This window comes from Ascidiella aspersa, chromosome 9, assembly GCF_963924565.1.
Source record: "Ascidiella aspersa chromosome 9, kaAscAspe10.2, whole genome shotgun sequence".
Taxonomy (NCBI): domain Eukaryota; kingdom Metazoa; phylum Chordata; class Ascidiacea; order Phlebobranchia; family Ascidiidae; genus Ascidiella; species Ascidiella aspersa.
Genome location: NC_139455.1, coordinates 17,603,462 through 17,627,462, shown reverse-complemented (window position 1 = coordinate 17,627,462; position 24,001 = coordinate 17,603,462). Strand labels below are relative to the sequence as shown.

Below are 24,001 nucleotides of genomic sequence, written 5' to 3'. Positions count from 1 at the left end.
TTGGGCATTTTAGCGAAGATATCAATGGAGTTCTGTAAGTTAAACTTACAACATATTTTTTAGAATTAAATAAAACATTAACGCAATAATAAATTGAAAGCTTATATAAGGTATACTTTATCTAGAAATATAAGAACTCATAGAAGGGTTTTAATTTTATTTACAGTTACCTCCAAGCTGATTTTTCTTCAAGATTTCCATAAGCAGTTGTTATGGAATTCCAACCAAGATTGCTCATTTGTTGGTATATCTAATACAATAGAATACTTCAGAAAACTTATGTTTGGGTAGGCACCAATATTGAAGTAATACACCATTAAAACATAACAAGTTTTGAGTATAATTTTCAAATGGCCTGGAAAAAGCAACAATTCACCTGCCAATTTATGAGTGAAGAACGTTTCAGCCAATTTTTTTAGTTTTAATTATTTTTTTTAATTTGTGTTTTATGTGCTATTTTTAAATAATTTAATAATGTTTTAGAATTTTACGGAATTCATCAAAGCAAGGGGAATGCAAATTTGCACAATGCAACTTTCCTGATTTAGATTATTATGAACTGTGTGACATCTTGCTATTATTGCTAAACAAGTTAATTCATGTGCATTCAGACCAAGAAGGTATATGTATTGTATAAATATTTAGCCCCTTTTTTATTTTAAGAATAATTTGTTGTTTTGGCAATATTTTATTGTGTTTTCTTCTTAAATAAAAAACATGTTTAGATATTATATTTTCCATATTGGACTGTCTCAGTCTTGCAATGCTGTTTGGTGATGAATTCACCCGAATTGATTTTCCTGCTACAATTGCACGAATTTTGTATGAGCTAGGAGACTCCAACAACAGAATTCAAGAAGAAATACTTAAATATTTGTTTCATAATTTTATACCAATGTGCTTTGGTAACTTTTATAAAATTATTATTTTATTAGCATGATATTTGTTTGGTTTAATGTTTTTCTTATTTTGTACATATGTAATTAATTTTTGTTTTTCCATGCATATTCTAAAAAAACTATTTTATTTTTGTAAGTTAAGATATTTTAATTTTCAGGACCTCTCTTTGAGGATAACACTTCATTAAAGTGTTATGACGAAATTCCAATACTTATTACAGTTGTTTTGGAATGTGTTCAAAATGTTGCATTTCACTATCAATTAATTGAAACCATTATGCTATTTAAAAAAGATCTATGGGTGGTAATTAAAAGCTAATTATTACTGCATACCTTTTTTATGAAACAAACTTGATTATTTCTATTTTCAATTATTGATTTTAATTGTCTATTTTATTTTTTCAATTTTTTGTTTTACCTAAAAGTTTATTTTTAGGACATAATGACTGTTGTTTATCTATCTGATGGAAAAGTCAAAGTGTTTGCTGTTCAATTACTTTTTCATTACTGGCCTCAACTAAACCCAACTACATCAGAAATTCATAAACTTGATTTGAAACATGGTAAATGGCGTGTTACTTACAGTTTGCTTTTAACAGAATAAATCAAATGGCTTATTGATAAATTTTGACCCTTTAATGTTGTTTATTATTTGTTAATGTGTAATTTCTATTTGATTTTTAGTTTTTCAAAACATATCTTGTGAAAATACACATTGTAATTCGCCATGTAAAACAAATGCAGCTGTAGTGATGCTTTTGGACCCTATTCTTGCAACAAAACTTACTGAAAAATCCCCGCCATTGTATTTATGTCATTTTTGTGCACAGGTAAGAACATTCAATAGTTTTAAGGTTTTGTACTATTTAACACAATGTCCAAAATATATTATTCAAATTAAATTAGGTATTTAGATTTGGATAACAATTTTAATAGGTCATGCACATAATGCAGTGTTGCATCCAAACAGATGCATTCCGCAGATATCATAAAATCACTTTTTTATAGTATTTAGCAATTAGTATTGTTTGAAATATTTGTTTTATTTTAAAGAACATTACTTATGGAAGAGACATTGTTTCATTTCATGATGTTCTTCTACCAATGGAGGCAATTGGATCAAACTGTCAAAATAAAGTACTATTTTATTTTGTGTATATTTCTAATACTTCCCTACAGGATCCTGAAAAAGACCTGAATTTGTCATCTGTTGTATTTTACTTGCTAAAACATTATTTTTTTTTTCAGTATTGTGTTTCCAAAGACAACATTGCAAAGGTAATGCTTTGTAGCAGCCAGTGTGAACGTAAGTTCAGTACAAACAAAAATAACAGCATGTTGTCTGAGAATTCAAACCGTAACTTTTTCTGGCACATTCTTGAGAATCGCAGCATTCGTTACTGTAGTGAGTGCTTTCACAATGTTCAGTTAATGCTTGGTGATCTAATGACGCAAACATCACCAAATTATGCCTGGAATCTTTTAGATGAAAACAAAACTGAAATTATTGTGAGCACTGTTATCAGGTACAGTTTTTAAAGTTTATTTTATTGAAAAATCTTTCATATAATTTAAGTTAAATGTCTTGCCTACTTATCTTGCCTACTTATTAAAATGTTCCATCAAACTAAAATTCCAAACTTGATATTTTTTCTATGGAATCTTCTATGTATTTTATATAATTTGCAGTTTATTACTTGAACCAGTTAATATTGAAGCTACCAACGGTTTATCAAAATCACCAGAAAATCAAAATGTTGTTTGTGGTGAGTTTCTGCAACTTCTTATTTTGTTTTAAACTACTATTTTGCCATACCAAATTGTAATATAACATAATAAAATTCCACTTGAACAAAAAAAATTCACAAGCTGTGTCATAGATAGCTACCAGCTTGGTAAATAATTTTTTTTTTACAGCACATTGTTTTGTCAGACTTACTTTTTTCGAGATTTTAAAATACTGACATTTCTATTATATTTTAGGTGTGTATCCTTGCATTGAATGTAAAGAAAATGTAGGACAGTTTATGGAGTCTAAAAGCCTTAGCCAGTTTGGTGTTTGGCTTTTGGTAACACTTTGTCCTCCAAGTGAAAAAATATCTCAGGTTGGCTAGCTTTTTCTGGTTTATTTGAAAACCTAAAGGGCAATATGACTATTACATAGTATAATTTTAACTTGTGGAAGCAATTGCTTATGTTGTTATATTGTTTAGAAAAATGCAACACGGTTAATTGCTACTGTCCTATCTTGGTATGGAAGCCACTCAAAATTGGATTCAGGTAAGGTTAATCAGTTCTCAGCATATTTACAATTTGTGTTATGTAATAACTGCATTTTTCAGACGAATCTGGAAGTCGACTGGAAAATCTTAAACAACAAGTACATATAATAATCTGTCTTTTTTATAAGCTGTGTAGCTTTTATATTGTTACATGTTTTACTTACCTATTTATTTAGTATCTGGAGCAGTGGCTTAAAAAGATGGCCTCTCTTTACTTCAAAGTATTTTTGAATGTTCTATTGCCTCACCCAAATTCAGAAAGTAAAACCAAGGGACACTGGTACTGTACTATTTTATGTTAAAACAGTTGTGAAGACATCTTAACTAAAGCAATTGTTCTTGTTTCAGGGACACTATTAAGCCATTATGGAGGCATTACCAAGATGCATTGTCTCTTCTTACCTGTCTATCAACATACTCCATTATAAAGTAATTTCAATTGTACTTTTGGTTAATTTTAGTATATATTTTTTTTTGATTTGTTGTTCTTGAAATTTGTTTGCTTGCTCAGCAAGGAAATGTGGGATTGTTTAATCCCATCATGGATGTTGGCGTTATCCACAAATCTATCAACTTCTGAATTGCAGCAATTAAAAACCGTTTTAAAGTAAGTTTTATTTGTTTTATATAGCAAATAGCTGTTATGTGTACAAGTCAATTTACAACAAATTGTGCTTATAATAACACCTTTATTAAGTACTAAAGGTACACCTATTTACAGACATTTTTGTTTATTTATGACCATTATTTAATAATGCATTTATTACAGTCCTACAATAATCCAGTGTCACTTATAAGTAATTTTTTGTTTATTTTTTTTTTCTTTAGGCTGTATAACAATTTCACTTTAAATTCTTGTTTTTTTTTGTATTAAAATCTAACTTTTAATTTCCTTTTTAATTAGTGTGCTGCTGGATGTTGACCTTTCTCCCTTGCCGTTTAATTCCGCAGTTACTTTTGATTTTCTACTGAGACATTTCAAACAGCCAATTTTGTGGCATCAAGAACAAGCCCTACTTTGGCTACAGGTATATCTTTGCCTTTAATAATTTTTTTTGTGTGTCAAACCGATAAGCATATTTATGGCACTCTGGATAAACAATCACCCAAGTTTCAATAATTTTTTGCTCTGTATATTGTATATCATTTTTACTGTATAAGGTTGACACACTCTCACAAATATGTTGTTTTTGCTACAGACTTTAAGCGATGTAGATGTTGTTATTCCACTTGGGACGCTACTAGACACTTTTAACACAGCTGACACTTACATTGCCTACCAACCATGCAAAAAAGAAAAGGTTGGAACTTGACTATTTTAATATTTTAAACAAATCAATCAAATGAAGTGAATAATAAATTGCGTAATTGTTTTGTTGTTTTATTAGAATGAAAATAAGTTTATGCTCTTGTTTGGGGATTCAAAACTGATTGACGGTAATTGTTTTATTTTATATATTTTTGTTTAATATGAGTGAATAGTTTTCCTAAACCATTTTAAAGCATACTTTAACATAACTGTAAAGAAGTCGCTGCTTTTATTTTTAATTCAATATTGTAATAAGGATTTAGTCCATACAACCAGATTATTTTAGTTTTGTGTTGGTGACTGCTATGAAATTTCAAGAGACCACAGCCATTATATAAGATTAAGTAAAATAACCATAGCTGTAGTTACACCTATGTTTCAAGTAATGGTCAGATAAATTAATGTTAAGTAGAAAAATGTTCAAACTAGTCTATTTTTTAGAATTAAAAGCTGAAGAAATTTATAAGCAATCAATTCATCCCAATGTAAGGTCTTTGCAAACAGTATTTGAGCTAATGAACGTATCCTGCACCAAGCAATGGTATGGGCTGATAGTGATTATTTGCTATTTTATGCACCTTTTACGGAATAAAATGTTTTTTTTAATGTTTACTGCTGTATTTAGTTGCCAGGAAAGCTACTCAAATGAGGGAAACAAGACTTCCAAAGACAATAACGAAGAGAGAAGACACTCTTGTAATTTTTGGCTTTTTCCACTACATTCATTTTTTAAATCCTTAGTTTTATTTTTATTGTCTGTTGTTAACTTCAACAAGTTGTTTAAATAATATGGACCTTTTCAGATGCTACACGAATACTGTTGTGCTATGTCCAGATCTTTGATGTTGTTCATAGACAGGTCAGCTTTGTTATGTTAATTAATTTTAAATCAGCTTTATTGATGCAAATTATCCTGAGTGAAATGAACAAGCCTTAAAATTAGCTATTAATATGTAGCAGAATTTTTGAAATCATATTTGTTTGATTAGATGATGCTTCAAAGTGAACCCCAACAAGGGGGGTTTTGTCAAGGAGAAGCAGCAAAAATCGTAAAGCTACTTAACACATTACTTAACCATGTGTCAGTTATCATTGAAAAACAAAACAGGGAAAATGAAATTGAAGGTAGTTTAAACTTTATTGCACTTTTAGCCTGTAATATAGTACATAAAATTGTATGTTGTACAACAAAATCCCTTACTGGCTCTGACCACGTACTACAAAATGCTGGCAGGCTATTTACCATTATTTAATGAAAAAATACAGTTCAAGAAAGCTGTTTAAATTCATAGCCACAGACAAAAAAATGTACTTCAATGAGATGCATTTCGTTTTAACCTATTTCGTAATAATGACTTTACATATTCCTTAGATTTTATCCTGAAAGGCCAAAGTAATGTTTTTGCATTAATATGTGGCGTTAAAATATGCATTATTATGGTGCACTAAGAATGTTGAGTCGTTTAGTTTTATTTAAAAAAAAACAATTTTTTTGTACAGACTTTGAACTTGTGAACACTGTCAAAAAGTTTTTCAAGCTCTTTATGGTGATCTTAAGTTATATACTTCCCCAAGCGGACCATGAGCAGGTGTGTGGTTTTTGGTTTTACCAAATTTAAAGCATGTTTACATTTTTGGTGACATAAGTAAAAAACATTTAAACTGCGAACAACACTCAAGTTGGATATAATATTTTCAAGGTTATCCTGAATGGTGATCGACATTGGAGCATTGCGGACTTTAAAAAGCAATCTAACAATGATTTTACAAAATACCAACCAAATATTGCTGATTTTGAATCCTTCTGCTTTCCTGTTCAGTTGGTTTTTAAATTGGTGAAGGTAAAAATTATTAGTTCGGATGTACAATATCCCAAAATATGAGCTTCATAACTAGAAAATTTTTACAACTTGTTATAGTAGTCACAAAGTAGGAATATTTGGGATTTTTGCCAATAACGGTTTTAACATTAATAGATTTTGCATGATCTGGACCATCGGGTATTTGTGATTGACGACATTACCCGGTGTATTTCAATGCTTTGCTTAAATGGGAAAGTACTTAAAGTAATATCTAATATCACTCAGCCAGTTATAAACAGATTTCAACGATATCTGTTTTTTCCAATGTAAGTTTTCTTGATTAGTAAACCAAAATTTGCCTATTTAAGAATAGTTTTAGTTTATTTTTATAGGCAAGTTAATTTTGGATTAACATTCCAAAACTGTGCAGTAGGCCTATATAAATTATGTTTAAAACAAGGCAGCAAATTTAAACTATTTGAGAAATTGTTTTATACTTTTGTTATATTGTTTACTTTAACAACAATATCCGTGGACTTCATTACAATCAACCGAATCTCTTAATCTCATTCAGATTATGGAAGTTGCTTTGTCACATGGACAAAGCATGTTACATCGTGCCGGTTATCATGCAAGGAATTGCGATCAGTGAAACTGCGTTTCTTTCAGTCATGTCCTTACTTAACGACTCCTTTAATAAGTTTGAAGCGCTTGCATCAACGTCTGAAGTTGATTCATGGTCGTATCAGTTTACCGCAAGTACGACTTTTTTCAGAAATGTTTTTTTTTCATCCGCCCCTAAGATAGCATGAAATTGAAATTAACTGGTGATATTTCATGTGAAAGATGTCCAACACCAGACCTTTGATATCCTATAGTAGGCGAGATGCGCACCGCGTGGTTTGTTTTTTAGGCTCTCGACATATTGTCCCAACGAAAAAATGCAGTTAAAATGTGGTCTGATACTTTTGAACTGAACGACATTTTTATAAAGCTAATTACCGTTTTTGTCAAATTGTTATTTAATCTATAGTTAATAAAATTCGACACAAAATAGTGTATCTGTCGTACCTTAAAGTTATCCAGCCCGGCATTTGTACGGGCTTACAGTTATCGGACCCTTTATGAAAAGAGTTACTTCTAAAGCCACCCATGATATTATTCTTCGAATGTTCATACTTGAATAATGTATTAAATTTCCGAATTAATCAGTTAAAACCGTGTATGTTTTTTTTATAGTTCTTGCATTTTTTCGTACTGCCGAAAGAGCTAAAACGGTGTTTGTTTTGAAAGTGTCTCCTGGTTTTAGTTTACACACCCTTTTTTTAGCACTGGTCGAAAACTCCTCTGTGTAACGTCGCCATCAGCTTATCGAAACTGCTCATTTTCTGTGTCATGTCCCATAATATTTCACTAGCAAAAAAGACATACAGTTATGGTTGAAAATATAATACCTCACAAATATGCTATAACTACTTTTTCATTCCATATTTAAATTACGTGTCTTTATTGCAGTCCATCAGATCCAAGCTTTGCTAATGTTCACCGATGCATCTCTGGTTCGGTCCAGGTCTGCCTTGTCACATGTCATTGCGTATGCCATTTCTTTGGTGCTCGAAACCCTGGACAAGCCAAACGCAGCAATGTCGACCAAGGCCATGTTTGTGTTAAATGCCTTGAGCGTTGACAACCTTCAGGTTAACTCTACTACAGTGTAATGTTTAAATCAGAACTTCTTCATTAAGAAAGTTGCCAGCACCCTTTTAAAATGGCTTAAAGATTAGATTCCGCATTTAAAATATAGGTGTTGTATTTTTTGTAATTCGACAGGTTGCTTGTACTTGTCTGCAACACGAGTTCGACGAATCAGTAAAAGACAGAGTTTTTATCTTGTCGGAACTTCTCCTTCTTCATAATCTACGCCCTGACTGTTCAGCCCTATCTTTCTCGTTTTTCTCCCATTGTATGGACGTACTTGCTGCAGAATCGGCAATTCACAGTCACCTAAACAAACCTTTTCCATTCCCGTCAAGTAAGCGTTTGTCATTGTTGTTTGATAGTTCTTATGGGTACCGTTCGAATATGTATATGGTCTACATTCAATGGAAGAAAAATCCTAGTTAGTTACATTGATTTTTGTGTTGTAGAATTACTTTTTTCGCATACAGACAAAGTATATATCGGTAATTTACATGTTCAATTTTACATTTTAACTTTTGCATTCTAGGTGCTTGCAGTCAGAAGTCTTTACTTCAGGATGAAGAGCTTTCTGTTAAAGTTGCGAGAGCGAGATGTAGCTTGTACGATTCCGTTACTCTCCGCGATCGAATTGCACAATGCAAGATCCACATGGAATTCTGTAAGAAAAACCATAATAATGATATAAGAACAAATCGAAACACTTCTACAGTTGTAAGGAAAAACGTACTGTTTTTGGTTTCTTTGATTTCACAAAGGAAAAATTTTCACCGCCTATTACAGAGGTGCCTAATTTTTTTAACCCAGAACCCCTTCCCCCCCCAAAAAAAAAATTGGTTCGCGTGGACCTGGGTCAGCCTAATTTTTATCAAAAATGTCTCAATACAACAAATAGACTACAAATACCTGGTGAACTCATGCCTAAAGAAGAAACTTAAATCCAGTCTAAATATTCATTTCTAAAATTTTGCCCCCAACATTTTTTAACATAAAAGTTTTTTAATTTTTATTTTATGGGTTAAAATTCCTCATTTTTTAGCCAAAAAAAATCCTCCTTAGGGCGACATGAGGTTTCTGTTATTCTTCACTGGGTTATTCTATTTCAAGGAATGTTTTCCTTGTTAAAGCAATCAACGAAATACTTATTCCTCTATCGATTATTTTCATTTGTTTACAAACGTTTGTAAGTAAGGAATGTTTTTACCAGTTTCTGTCGACAAATGCCAAGGGAGCACTTTAATCAGCGAAAAGATCGAAGAAAGCACGAAATCATTCCTTCAAGCTGGTGAATATTATTTTGCACAATTTGTTTGTGAGTTTTAGGCAGTTTTATTCATTTAAAAATTTTTTTTTAATTGTTAATCTTTTCTCTGAATTGGTAGACACCCCGGTGAGGGAATGCTGCATGATGGAGTCCCCCTTGGACAGTGACACTGTACACCATTTGATGTTCGTCGTATGTAAGGTTAGAAGCATTTTTTGCCACACCAATATTAAAAAAAATAATTTTAATCGTTTTTGTTTTATCCTGTTTGTTTTTCGTTTATAGCGCAAATATGAGTTTTTTTGAATTTCATATTGATACTGACATAGGGGAAGCGATAGGCAGTGTCCACATTTATCTAACAAGAGTTAGGTGTAGTAGTTACTTCGAGGTATAATACAATTATTTTTCTTAAAACGCTTCTTATTTTGCGACTAGTTTGAAACCTTTGCCAATATCAACCAAGCACGCGTTTACGGGTTCCAAGACAAAACAGGCGCGCGTTTCGTTTTTCAGTTCCTGAACAACGTAGATCTGACTCCTGAAAAGTCGAGCAAAATGAAATCGTTCCGCACTTTCTCGCGTCAGCTGCACACCATGCTGGGATACAACGACCAAATATCCTACTTCACCAGCGCGCCCAAGGTTCTGCGCAGCTCCGTCGGCGTTAAGTCGCTTCTTGTCAACCTGCCACTGGTAAGATGACGAATAGCGTCGTTTTTTAGGTCCCCGAATATTTTTTGTTTCGCCTTTTATTGTACAGCACGTTTAAAACCTGTTGAAGCTTGGGAAACATATTTTAATGTCACGCCTTGTAGCTGAAAATATATTTTAATTGTCACATGTTGTATATATGTGCAACTGTGCATTGTACTTGTTTTTTTATCCTTAAGTGGGTCGAAAGCTTTAAACGTTAACATCCGTATATCTCTCGTTTGGCTATATATATATTGCGAAGTGAATACTTTGAGTGAATACTTTGTGTAAAACACTGTCTAAAGTGTTACCAGCACTTTCATTAAGGTTGTGTCACGGTAACTTTATGCAAATATGCAAACTAATGTTGCTGTAGCCTATATACGTCATCGTTGCACGCGGTTCAAATATGTCATAAAATAAAAATATAATACTTGGTTTATCTATAGTCTAGACTCTATACCAAAATTAATTTGCTTAGGCAAGCACTAAATCACTTTGTATTCTCTGCCGCGCGGAAAACCATTTATATATAACAACTATAGGTACGATAATATCGGTTAGATGCGATACTCGATGCCAAATGCTATTATCGGTACTTGTTCGATACTAATGGATCCCATACCACATTAGTATAGGAATTTTAGCCATGATTTGCGACCAACTTTTCGATTTATACCTCAAGAGGCAAATGTGTCAAAAAAATAGGTAACCTACTAGAGGTAACTAAATTTCTGAACGCTAAAGCTATATATTTTTGTGAATGTATAGGCGGTCATTAACTTCCACATTGTAATAAAGAAATGATCGGGTTTTCTCAGAGACAAGATGATAAACGAAGGAGATGTTTTAATGTAATATTGCATTAGCGCAGAAAAATTTTACGCTTTACTTTTTACAAAAATACGTTCAACTTTTCGTGTTCTCACAAAATAGAATTAGCTCCAGCAGGCAACATATCAATAGATAGAAATCGCTCTTCCGGTGTAAACGAAGTATAAACCGACGTTTCGGCAGCAGATACCAGCTGACCTCATCAAGGTTAATAATTTTTTCGTGTTCTTGTTCAGATCATCGACTACAACCAACGTTACGCGTCCATGTCGATGACGATGCTGCTGTCGTTTCTCGAACGGATTGTGTCCACTCGTAGCACGATCGGCGTGGTCGGAAGCACTCACAACGCGATGTCGCTGGACACGCTGCCCAGCAACATTCAGCTCTCCTGGCTACAGACACTTATTGTCGTCATGTACAAGGTACTACCCGTTTTTCTTGTGTCGGCTCCTAAACTGATCAAGGCAACAGAAAACTTTGGCCTGAAAAAGCCTGAAAAAACACCAATGATCTTTTCAAATTCATTAATTTGCCTATTTGACCATAATAATGACGTTGTTTGGTTTCGGACATCTATAAAAAGTATCGGACATCTCTTATTAGAGTATCGTCAACAAGTCATTTGCTATACATGCTTATTATGCTAATAATCTGTTAGTTATCCGCTCGGAGAAGCAACTTTTGTTTGATGAACGGCTATATGTTGTATTTATGTTTTTTGTAAAACTAAATCAGTAATGGCTTTGACCTTATTTCTAATAACTTGACCTTAAATCCAAGTACAAATGGGTAAAAATTGTTTTTTAATGAATAAAATGATCACTTTGTATATTAAAAATCATTCATTATCGATATTTTTGACCGAATATTCACTTGAACACTGTGCCAAAAATTAATTCGTGCCTCGTTTGCTTCGAAAGGCGACTGCATTTGCAGGGACAAAATGAACTCTTCCGCTCAATTTTCCAAAATAACTTTTACGTCTAACGTTGTTTTAGTATCAGCCGAACGACTTGGTCGACAACAAGATTTTGATTCCGATGATACTTGCCTGCTTGGACACCCTAGAGTTGCATTTTCATCATTGCCTGCCTGGAGAGTCGTGCATTGAAATGCTCTCCATTAGCGGTAATAACGATAACGTTTATGAGAGTTAGTATCTCTTAGACTTCTGTTTTCCATTTTTTCAGCAGTGTAATAATAATACCCCGACAAATATGTGCAGTGATACGCCTCATGCCAATTGTTTGATTCAGTGGTTAAAATTTGCTAGATTGTGAGATACCAAAAAAATAAAATAAAAAAAAATCCGCGGCATACTTTTCACGAAATCATGCAATTATAACTTAACAATAACCCTAACTACTCGAAGGAAATTGGTAAATACCACAAGCTTATCAGTTAACCAATGGATAGTGTGCATTCCAGTTTTATATGCCTGCCAATGTTTAATACGATTACATAGGTTAATTTACAAAGTTTTACTACATACTCGTCACTCGGTGCACATATGTTTGCCGCGAGAAACAGTTTGAGAAGCACTTTGTAAAATATTTTATTTGTAAAAATAAAAACATAATAATAATACTGCTTCTCTTTCAGATAACAAATCATCGCCGATTAGTGATACGACAATATTCTCACGTAAAAGGTAATGAAATATTTGCAATTGCTGTGTTGCCGATACCAAATAAAACGCGCTGCTGATACCAAAAAAACGACAAATCTTTTAATTGCAGGCTGGCTACGTTTCATCAGGACCTAACGAGGGATAAATCTCCAAGCGAAATCCGATGCAACACCTTCAATTCAAGGGAGGAGGTAAACTCTTGGAACAGATTTTTTTAGAAACTTAGCTCGACCAAAAAGCGCTTAATTTCAGCTATACAATAATTTGCTTACTGTCTATAGTGCAACGTTTATCAATTTAATTGGATCGTAAACGTTTTTTTTTTATGTTAACTTTAAACAAATTTTAACTGTGTTTTGTCGTTTATTTGACTAAAACGATAAATCAATATATAGAAAATCTTTAATTCCCTAGTATACGATTGGCTTTACTGCATATACCTATGATGATTGCAGTTAAGATTTTCACACTATAGGTTTATCTTGTAACCCAAAAGTTCATTAGGATTTTTATCCGCAGCAGAACATCGAGACACCACTATTAAGAAGCTTGCCAAGAGCTCCATCATCAACGCAAAATGGCTCTACTGAAGAAACGACATTTCTTATTAACACATTGACTGAAAGCAATTGCCAAACAACGAGGTTTGGATATCGTAAAAGATTTAAGCCAAAAAAATGCTATTTTATATCGGGTTGCCATAACATAGTTGTTATATGGTTGAAGGCTTAAATTGTACCGCTTCTATATGTAATATAAAGTTTATATACAGCTACAGCTATAGGCGTTGATATTTGTAAATCTGTGTCCTTGTTTAGGACTGACTCTTCGTTGGATGCTGCTCAGTTTCGCGCAGACACGTGAGTTTTTCATGTTTTAACGCAACAAAGAAAGTATGACCAGTTTTACTAACTAATGCCTGCCTTACCTGACTAATCATATCTAACGTGGCATTCAACATAGTACAGCTATTGCAGCGTAAAAAACAGCTTTATTTTACATTTAACTTTATGTATTGAATTTGCTACTTTGTTTACAGGAAAACACCTTTCACAAAGGTTTTTGATCAAGGTATTTATACTGTTGTCAGACACTATATAGGTTGTGCGTTATGTTATTTAAAACTATTTTATAACAATACAGGAGAAATGCAATCGCCTGCAGAAGAACGGAAAAAGCAGCAAGCGAAAAAAGAATTCAAAGTTCAATCCCGGTACGCACATTAAACAAATCAAATTAGTACTATACCTGTAGTTTAAAAAGTAATATGCTGTCCTTGTAGTTTGCCCCAGGTAAACTATGCAAAGCTTGTGGCTGGGAGTGTGGGTCCTCCTTTTAAAATATTTGGGTACATATACCTGGAATTCGTACTGCTACGATGCACTCGGCCTAAAAAAATATAAAGCTTACACTTAAGTTGCAAATTAAGGATTTTAGAGTCTTTGTATACCTGGATAAGACGTATCGTGGCTTCCTATAATAATTAAATGCAATCGAAACAGGTTGGTATGATTCTAAAAATAGTTGTTTTAAAATAAGTTGTTTACAACATTGGCATGAGAAAATCAGTGGTTGGGTGTTATATAAAACATGTAAAAAATACATTTTTCGCTTCCAGGTGCGGACGCTGCAAGAAGGTTCTGTGCGAGTTTAACGACGAAACGATTAATCTATGCATCATCAGTTTGTGCGAGATCGTCCGCTTTTGCCCAAAGTCAGCCGTTCCGCTGCTGCCCCGCATTCTCAAACAGGCACGAAACTATTCGTTTTGGTTAAGTGATAATATAACTATAAGCTTTGTCGTGTAAAGTTGGTTCGAAACTCGAAAAGTGTAGAAAGGCAATTAGAAGATTGATCGATCGTAAATGATCAGTAAAGCAGTGTTACTGTAAAGCACAATCTTTCGCCTTTGTCAGAAAATACAAGCCAGAAATTTGTAAGGAATTTTATATTGTTTAACCTTTGAAACGTAATTTTAGTAGAGTTTAGTCCCGTATACAAAAAACTATGACGGTTGAAGGTAAACCAATTTTTAAAAAAATCTCCGTTTCTTAAGGTCTTGATTTAACGGCAAACACAACACAGCACCAATATATTTCACCACAGCCAACAGTGACATATACGCGCAAAGTATCATTATAATATTTGGAAGAAAAGCTACGAAATATATATACACCAGTTTTATTTATAAAACGCAATTATTTTTATTTATTAGCATTTATAGTTATGTGGGATTACAAATGCTCGTTTTGATAAAAAAGCCCAGGCAATATTGGCGGACTTACACAACTATTGTTTTAAGCTTTTCAAAATTTCATTAAAATTAAAATAAGAGCTTTTAAATTTTTCCAAACAAGATTAGAACTAATTACCGAAAAATAGAGATCAAACTAAATCTTAACTGTAATTACTTTCAGTCGATACACAATTGTTTAAAAAAATGGCATAATATTCATAGGGTTGTGATTGTTGAAGATTTGAACACAAATATTTGGCACTTTTCAGGACATTTAATTCACCTGTACAATACATGGCTTGAAATTTATTCCGACTGAGAAACTTAAAAACTATATCGGACAAAGTAGAAAAAACTTTGTTAACAAAAAAATTCGATTGTTACTAGAATAAGAACACACAGCTAATTTAAAAAATAGGTTAGAATGAGCAGTATATCGCTGTAATTCGTCGAACTAAAAAACGCATCATCTAGTTGTCCGAGTCTACTGACACGGCTTATCCAACACGCACAGCTGGACCGGCAAAACTCTTGCCCTGTTTTCAGCTGGCAGTTATCGCCGAACCACTGCTGGACGAACAGACCTATTTGCTGCACGTCGTGTCCAAAAACGTTTCGTCGCTGGTTCACGTCGCCAAGCAAGCGATCCGCTGCATCTTTCACCAGCTCCTGGAAAACAACATCTTCTCGTGCCTCTTCCTGGTGCCTTTCGTTAAAGGTTTGTTTTCTGAAGCTTTTTCGCCAAACGAGTATAGATATTTTACTCCGTGACGATTATAACCCTTAAACCAGGGGTGTCGAACTGCCCAGGGTGAAAAGCCCTACATTTGAAAAAAGTACCTAAATCGTGCTAATACTTCTGTATCTACACTATAAATTAAACTAGTACTTTGTCTCAATACAATAAATATAATTGATTATAATACATTCTAAAAAGTTTCAGTTTCTTTCTTCTTTTTTTAGTTGTGTTGGTGCTGCCCACTGACGTACTCAACTCAAGTTTGATACTTACACATGAACGAGTTTATTAAAAACTATCAACACTAAACCTTAACTTTTTTTATGACAACGTAAAGAAAACGCGAAACCCAAGTTAGGCTTCTGATTGGTGATACATAAATCTAGGTAATATCGATTGACAAACCTTTTTCTTTTCTAGGCGACACCTTTATTCCGGTAATTCTCACTTGTCTGAAAGGATATCATAAAGTTCATTCCATTGACGTTTTGGGACACACGCTCGAGGTTTGTGTTGTTCAGTTTCCAGATGCGAAAATCGCCTTGAACTAAGCATCTTGAACTAAGTTCCCCCTTTTAAGCTCCGACAATGCAATTTACTAACATCTTAGAGCTTAAATCAATTTTTAGTATCGGTAAAAGAGTAGTTTAACATTCTTCGTTCGGTTAACCTAAGACCTCGAAGAATCGTACAACTACCAAAATGTGGAACGGTCAATTTAAGATACCCGATATCTCTCAGGCGGTCAAAACATACACTTAGGACATATCCTATTTCAGCTACCTAAAAAAGGGTGTAGGACGCTGGAAATCAACGACTCTCCACTCAACATCTATATCCAAAGCCAAGGCTACTCAACTAGTTTTAGAAAGGTTTAACTAAAACACTATCGATTTTCTCAGGTCTAGACACGGCAGTTAAAAACTTGAGTAACAGAAATCCATCATGTTTAGGAACAATTTATTGTTGTTTTGCTATTAGCCGTGTGGTAAATTCTGTTCTGATCATTAGTTTTTCAGGTGAACTATCTTTTAATTCGGACAAAGTCGACGTCCGCATTTTTTTCAAGGTCCGCATAAAAACTGCGATCAGCCAAGTTAACGACCTTTTGTTTGAACGCAGGGATTGCCGGATGACTTGAGCTCAATCCAGTTCAAGGGACTCAACTGCTTGTTGGCCAACATCGCCACCTATCTTCGCCACTTACCACCATACGCCACGGCCAGTCAGTGGCACAGCGTGCTGAATATTTTCTGTGCGTTTTTTCTGAAGTTGCACAACTACATCACCAATTACAAGATGGTAATCAGTAGGAGATCAACTTTATTTCGGAATTTCGATTTCATTTTTTTAAAGAAACTCCTTGATTAAGGATGTCGGATATAATTCGTAAAATTGCGACCCCGATACTTTACATTTTGTGCTAGAAGTATCACATTCTAATCGGAAAATGTAGGTTTTACGATAGTCTTTGAGCAACATTACTACAATTGAACGGGAAATAATTATGATCTTTAATTAATTACCTTTCTAATTAAAACAGTCATTTATAAATCGCAGTTTCGCTTAAATTTTACCAAAGAAAAACAACGCTTCACCTCTAGAGTTCTTAATCAAGTAAATAAACTTAAAAATTCCATGTTTCTTTATTGTTTAGCAATCGATTGAGGACGTTCTCGAAATTATGATTCACCTTCTAAAAGTTCCAATTTGCATCAATCTAAAGGTTTGTTACGAGTTGAAGCAGTGTCTCTTTATCCTCCTTTATTACTAGATTAGAGATTTACCCTAATATTCTAAATACATTAATAGAATCTTTCTGCTGCAGATTTGTCTCTCTGTTTTTGTGATTTAAGCTGATTTAAAGCTAGTCATGACAAACTTTAAATGTCGATTTCCAATAAAACAACAGAACGAACAGCGTTTGTGTTATACTTTTAATGAACTAATGCACTAACATATTTTTTTTCAGTCTGTCATATCGAACAATAATTTTGCAAAACTAAGTTCAGTGCATCCCAACACCTAGCAACCTTTACTTTTGCTTTTTTCGTGCCTTACCACATTTATTCTGTTTGATGTTTTACGTTACAAGCTTCATAGAGGATTTACCCTGGCTAAATAGGACTCAGACAAAGCTGCATGTCGTATATACCCTGTGGCGTTTTCTTAAACAGTTAAGCGTTTGTGATTGCAGCAATCTCTGCTCGATCCTTGTGGCAAGATTTTGTCGGTGGCCGTTCCAAATTGGAGTTACTCGCTTAGCAACCTGTATCAACTTTGTTCTGTCGCGAACGAAGTCTTCAATAAGGTAAGATACAAGCAGGGGCGTCCGCAGAAAATTTTCCAGGCGTGGGCAATCTGGGGCGTAACGAGAAAATAAAAAGGGGGCGGCCCGAATTTAGGGAATTCCCCTATTTTTCGTCTGACGTTAATGAATAATGACGTCATAAAACAGTGAAAATATGACGTCATAGAATGGTGATTGCAAGACGTGAGAAAAAAGCTAATCAGAAACAGCCAAATACGTCCATCAAAAGCGACCACGTGCGTCGTCGACAATCCTGTCAGGCGCCAGCTGCGAAATCACGGTGTGCAATCGTTAACTTCGGGCAAAAAAACAAACCTAGACCGTGTGATTAATTGTTGTAGAATCACACATAATTCGACTATCAGCAGCGCTGTTTTTAAGTTCCATGAACCGAACGAGCGTTAAATTACAAGCACGTCTTTCGCCACCTGCAACAATAAAAACAAAGCATTTTTTTCCCGGGTGTTATTAGATTAACGCAACATCTGCGCCGAGCTGCGGTTGAGGGGAAATAAGTTGTGTCCATTGCACACTTAACACGTGGTCTTAGACTTAGAGTGTGCTTAAAGAGCATAATTTTGCGTTAATCATCATTACTTAAAAATGGAGACTTTGACTTTCTTAAAAATGGAGACTACGCGTACGACAGTCACCATTATACCTCCTTTTAAGAATCTGCTTCAGTTAAACAAATGTCCGTCGATGTTACACCAACATCGGAGATTAGCGCAGAGACCGAATAGCGAGGAACATACTGCGTATAACTCAACGTTTTTAGCGAGAAAAAAAGAAAGAAGGTTTGGCTTAGCGTTGTCAATTGTCGAATACACACTTGCTAATCAGTCAACCTAAACAAATAACGAAAGAGAAAAACTTCCAGCGTTTACGGTCGACCAAACAAAAGACGAAAAACGGCGTTTTGCGCTCGATTTTGGTTTCGCATTAGATTAGATTAAGACGCGTGACCCAATTACTTAAAAAGCACGCCGCTTCGAACAGTTTGTTAAGCCATGACAAAAACGAACAAAAAACGATAATATTACTTTCAAAAAGAGGGTAAGAACTCCCGCCCCCTGGATACGCCACTGGGGGCAATAGATAATGTATAATATTTTTAACCTTCATAAGTAATGCATATTACACTTATAAATAATACTAATAATCGCATTTTGAAATTCCAGGGGGGGGGGCAAGTGCCACCCCCCTTGTTCCCCCGTGCGGGCGCTCATGGATACAAGCGTAACTCGGTCTAAACGCCAAAAATTCGTAAAAGAGCGCCGTTAGATCTTGTAGAACGAATTCTGCAAAATTTTGCCGTGATTAAAAGCTGGTTGAGTGGAAAATGCTTGACTTAACCACTTGTGTAGTTAAAAAAAGTTCTTAAAAACGAAGGGAACACCAAAGATTAAAATATTACTTCAGTAGTTATTATTCGTTTATAGACTAGTTCCACATCGTATAAGCCACTACATACCAGTATTTCAAACTACTTTTACACGACCTACATTTGTGTTTTATTGTTTATTGCCAGGACAAAGACAAGCTTTTTTTCACAAGGTGCGTTGTTTCGAAATTAATGGCTGCCCTGAAAGGAAGTTGTCCGATGTCGGACCGCAATCTTCAACTCCTATTACAGGTCAATTTATTTTTTTTATAATTAGGCCTTAACTGGACATGTGTACTGTCGATTGACATACTACATATTGGGTTTTATTAAAGTCGGCGATTCGAATTGCTTCAGCTAAAAAAGGCGTTTATGAACAATGTTTTACTATTCGTTTTTAATATGTCGTACAATAAGGTTAATTGCACAGAAGGGTTTCTGAGTTAGTTAAAAAGTATATTTGTTCTACATCAATTTCAACGTAAACGTAAACGACAGACTACCGTACTTATATTGTCTCGACAGATGGTTTTGGTTGACGGCGGAAGCATTAATACCACTAGCGAACTAAAGGTGAGGAAGGTGAAAGTGCCTTGTTACGCCATGGAATGCTTTCACGCTCATCTTAACGACTGCCTTGACATCCTGGCAGGAGGAGACTTCCTTTGTAACCAAACTGTAAGTATGTGTTTACGTTTGTGCTTTGAAAACAGTCGCAATGCTAACAAGCTCGTTTAAATTACATCCGAGTAAATGAGGTTGATTAAGTTCGGCTTTTCTTAAAAGAACAAAAAATGAACTAAATGGTTAAGGTAAACCGCGGCACTTTTGGTCACTATTTCTTGTAACTATACGGTTTAAAATCAGTTTAGATTTGAGGCATAAATTTGGAAGAACATTCCAAGCATAAATTGCCAAAATAAAAAATATACAAAGAAAATGAAAAACAATGTCAAAATTTCCAAAAAAAAAACTATACAGGACAACCCGTCAACGGCGCCTCAGGACTCGGTTCTTGTCAAAGGTTCGATGAAGCCGGTACACTCGGCCGACGTGAAGCTCTCAGTTGCCCAGATCGTGGCGGGTGAGCTCCATAATAAACCTGTGGCCGTCTTCTTTCCGTGGCTTTTCAACCCGCCTTCGACCATTCAACACGGGTAAGCTGTGCAGGTGGTTCAGATATAATAGGGCAATGGTTCTCAACCCGGATGCCGCGGCACTCTAGGGTGCCATTTCTAATGCTCAAGGGTGCCGAGAGATATTTTAAATTATTTAGCATTATTCAGGACTCCCAATTTTTGCTTAATTGGTAAGCTTCTAAATCTAGATACACTTTTTTGTGTACGATAAAAGTGCAAAAAACTAAAATAGTTTATTCAACCTTGTTGAACAGTTAATGTGCTGTTTGAATCTCGTTTATTGTTACGTTGCAGTTAACCACTCAGCAAAAATACAAGCAAGGGTGCCGCGAACTATATATAATTTCCATAGGGTGCCGTAAGCCCAAAAAAGTTGCGAAACAATGGTAATTGAGAATACCGTTTACTTTGCAACAGCTACAGAAATAAACTAACTTTAAAAATATGAAAATTAATTTGCAGAGATGACGTTAGAACGTTGCATCTTAAAGTAACGTCATAATACAATTACTTTTAAAAACGCCACCTGTTAGCCAGATAACTCGTTGCCAAATGTGGGCAGATAATATAAATTCACATATTGCCTAATATATTACACCGAAAGCCATTGAAGACTCTGAGTATAAGTGTGCCTTTATTGTTGGTTTAACTCTGAGTATAAGTGTGCCTTTATTGTTGGTTCGTCCTACTTCATCGGGGACATTTCATACAATATGCATATGGGTGTTTGTGTTGTTGGGCTTTTTTAGTTTTAACTCGCGTTGCTGATCAAACTTACATGTTCTGTGCAGCGTTAAGGAATACAGTGAGTGCGTGATGCATGTTCGCAAGCTTTCGTGGATCCTGCTGGGAGCGCTCCACCATCTTGCGCTGATACAAAGCACGAGTGGCGTGATATGGCAGCCAGTGCCTTTTGAGTCTGGACCAAACCTCGCCAGCATTTTGCAAGTTATTCTGACCGGATATCTCGAACAAAAACAGGTGTGAAAAGTAAAAAGGCCTATTATAAACCTTATCAAAACGTAAAACAAGGTTTCTAACAACAGCAATAAGTTTATTGCTACAGTATGAAAAAACCTTGCCTAAATTTAGGATGAAAAACATCACTTTTCTACATTCTTGTTGAAAGTTTCCTATATAATGGTATTGGAATTATTTTTCAGGAACAAGTGCTGAATACTGGGGCTCTCTTTTACGCCTTCATTTTCTGCCAGGTAAGTTTTATTTGAAGCTTTTTTTTTACAAGTGAGTTAAAACTTTTCTGCAGTGGTATTATTAGTATATTCACATTGTTTGTAGTCGTGTTTTTAAGTATATTCACATTGTTTTTAGTTTTCGAGTATATTCACATTGTGTGTAGTTATAAATCTTTTAGTGGTGATTTTTGCAATTCTGAGTTCATACCACTACTTAATTTGCTGTTAGAGGCCGTAATGTTTATTTTTAGATTATGTAATCGTTTTGTTAATGTCCTAATATCGTTTTCTTAACATCCTAATAATATATAGTGTCGCAATGATTTGAGTCAACAAAGTTGTCTAGCTCCTCCTTTAATTTCCTAAAAACCAACTATTTCAATTATTACATTAACTTATATATAATTAAAGTTTTACCCCATATAAAAAAATACCTAATTAGGAATTAAAAGTTTTTACCCAGTCACCAAGGCAAACTATCATTACGATATCTTTACGTCTCAGAACATATAATTTTGTTCAGAACACATAATTTTGTTGGAATTATAAAGATTTAACGGCAAAATAATGCCCTATTGTTACACATTGGCTTTCAGATCTGGACGGTTTACTGTGAGCAGATCTCCTACTTTCTCACACCGAACGTCACCCTGCCTGGCGGTTCCGCCACAAACTCGTGCCAGCCGAATGTGTGTTACAACCCAACAGGGGAACCCCACGTGTGCGTCACCCTGCTCCTGGAGTTCTGGAGTCGAGTCACGCCGAGTATGCTCGTCCTACTCGAACAAGACGGAAAAGTAAGTGGTTGTAGTATTTTTAGCCTACTCGGTTAAGTGTAAAGGCAGTGCCGTAATGACATGACTTTGGTGTACTTAAGTCACTGGTTTTAAATGACTTGATCTGACTTAGGCCATTTAGCCAAAATTACTTGACTTTATTTAGTCATGGTGTCAAATAACTTGATTTAAAATTCAGTGAATTGATTAAATATTTTGTTTAATAACACTGGGTTATTTATCTTAATTTTGGTAAATAAAACAATTTGCTTATTTATGTGTTGCGTTTTTGTATTTTTTAGTTGAGATATTGCTCATAGACTGACGAGTTTACCTAATTTAACTGTTTGTTGTTTTATTTCTATGCCATACAATGCCTTAATTTTGAGTTGAATTGTTCTAATAATGACTTGACTGAGATTTAACTGGGCAACTAAACTTGGAATCGGATTTGACTTGTTATTTTTGGCAAAAAACGTGATTTGGATTTCAGTTATTTTTTAAATGACTTGACTAGGACTTTTTAAATTAATATTTACAGCATTGTGCGGAGTGCTCCCAAGTTATCAACAACTGAAAAACCCTGTTGTTTTTTCTACCATAACGAAGCTATCCCGTGTGCTCAACCGCGTCATATTCGTAGCATGCTAAGTTAAAGTGGAAGGGTATTCATTTACTTCGCTATTTTTGCCGTTTTGTTTCAGGTGTCGGAAAAAATTCACCGCCATATTGCAAGCCTCATATCGTGCCTGGAAATGTACGATTCCAATATTCTGCTCAAGGTTTGCCAGTTCAGTGCTTGTTATGCCTTTCGCCTACTTTGTTTTGTTGCGATTAACACAACCAATAAAGATTTCACAATTCGTGCAAGAAAGGCAGCTTGCGTAACGCAGCACTAAAATAAATACTTTCCTTCTAGCTCTATCCCATGTGGTCACCTATGTTGGAAGGGCTGAAGGCAAAACTGAGCAAAAAGCCAAAGATCAAGACAGGTGCATTATTTCTAGTTCAATTTTGCATTCGTTGGTGTAGCTTAGTACTAGTTTATTAGTTTGGTGTCATGTTTAATATATGTGTATGCCGGCGGTGATTATAATAATAGCAATAAAAACGCAAGACGTACGTCGTACGGGCCTATATTTATATTTAAAAAAAATATTTCTAAATTTAAAAGCAGAGAATAGCCAAAACAAGCGTCTTTTTTATAAGTTCAAGGCCATGTTCAATTTTGTATACCGGTACCAGGTTGTTTAAAATTGTTTTGTTACGGCGTTTGTACCACTAACCAGTATTTTCATGTAGGCGACGATTGCACGGAAAACCTAGAAACGGCGAACTCGAATCAGCTTCTCGACGTTGTGGAGAGCATAAAGTGGCGACTTCAGAACATCGAGACGGACGAGGGAATGTACGTCGTGTAAAACCGACCGTGATTTGCTCGCGCTGAACTATTTTTTTATGTGCCGTAAACGTTTATTCGTACTTGTGTTTTGTTTTTTATAAAATAAAGGTCACAGATAGACAAAAGCGTTATACACACACTTGAACATGTCATACTATTATACAAATCATAAATGCAATGATCTGCGATAAATTAAGGCCAGTGCGCATTGCCACAGATTGGTCTTAGCGTTAGGTTTGCCATATATCAGAGTTTTATAGGTAATATCGGCTCATTATTTAGAGAGGGTGAAATACTGCTTGTAGGCCTATTACATTGACATAATAACAGGGTGTTGATTTTTCTACAATTCTAAGACGAAACGCGGTCATGTTAAGTCACATGGGGCCACATCATGGTTA

The 24,001-nt window shown here is 34.7% G+C and overlaps 1 protein-coding gene across 1 annotated transcript; it reads left to right on the top strand.

Annotated features, from left to right (window-relative positions):
• The first annotated feature begins 24 nt into the window (after positions 1–24).
• Positions 25–23,619, top strand: LOC146133333 (protein unc-79 homolog). Its single transcript, XM_083397715.1, has 49 exons — positions 25–29; positions 484–620; positions 726–905; positions 1,058–1,203; positions 1,336–1,462; positions 1,584–1,729; positions 1,953–2,036; positions 2,148–2,425; positions 2,589–2,665; positions 2,883–3,004; positions 3,113–3,179; positions 3,242–3,279; positions 3,358–3,461; positions 3,530–3,610; positions 3,693–3,788; positions 4,086–4,209; positions 4,381–4,482; positions 4,570–4,618; positions 4,932–5,031; positions 5,116–5,186; positions 5,294–5,349; positions 5,480–5,591; positions 5,991–6,079; positions 6,191–6,331; positions 6,467–6,618; positions 6,867–7,051; positions 7,808–7,989; positions 8,123–8,324; positions 8,520–8,651; positions 9,373–9,455; positions 9,771–9,950; positions 11,021–11,209; positions 11,786–11,915; positions 13,561–13,630; positions 14,036–14,168; positions 15,200–15,371; positions 15,813–15,898; positions 16,515–16,694; positions 17,050–17,118; positions 17,590–17,703; positions 19,235–19,339; positions 19,613–19,765; positions 20,069–20,244; positions 21,018–21,207; positions 21,390–21,440; positions 22,019–22,219; positions 22,903–22,980; positions 23,118–23,190; positions 23,501–23,619. The coding sequence occupies exons 1-49, from the start codon at positions 25–27 to the stop codon at positions 23,617–23,619; spliced, it is 5,937 nt and encodes a 1,978-aa protein (XP_083253841.1).
• The last annotated feature ends 382 nt before the right edge of the window (positions 23,620–24,001 follow it).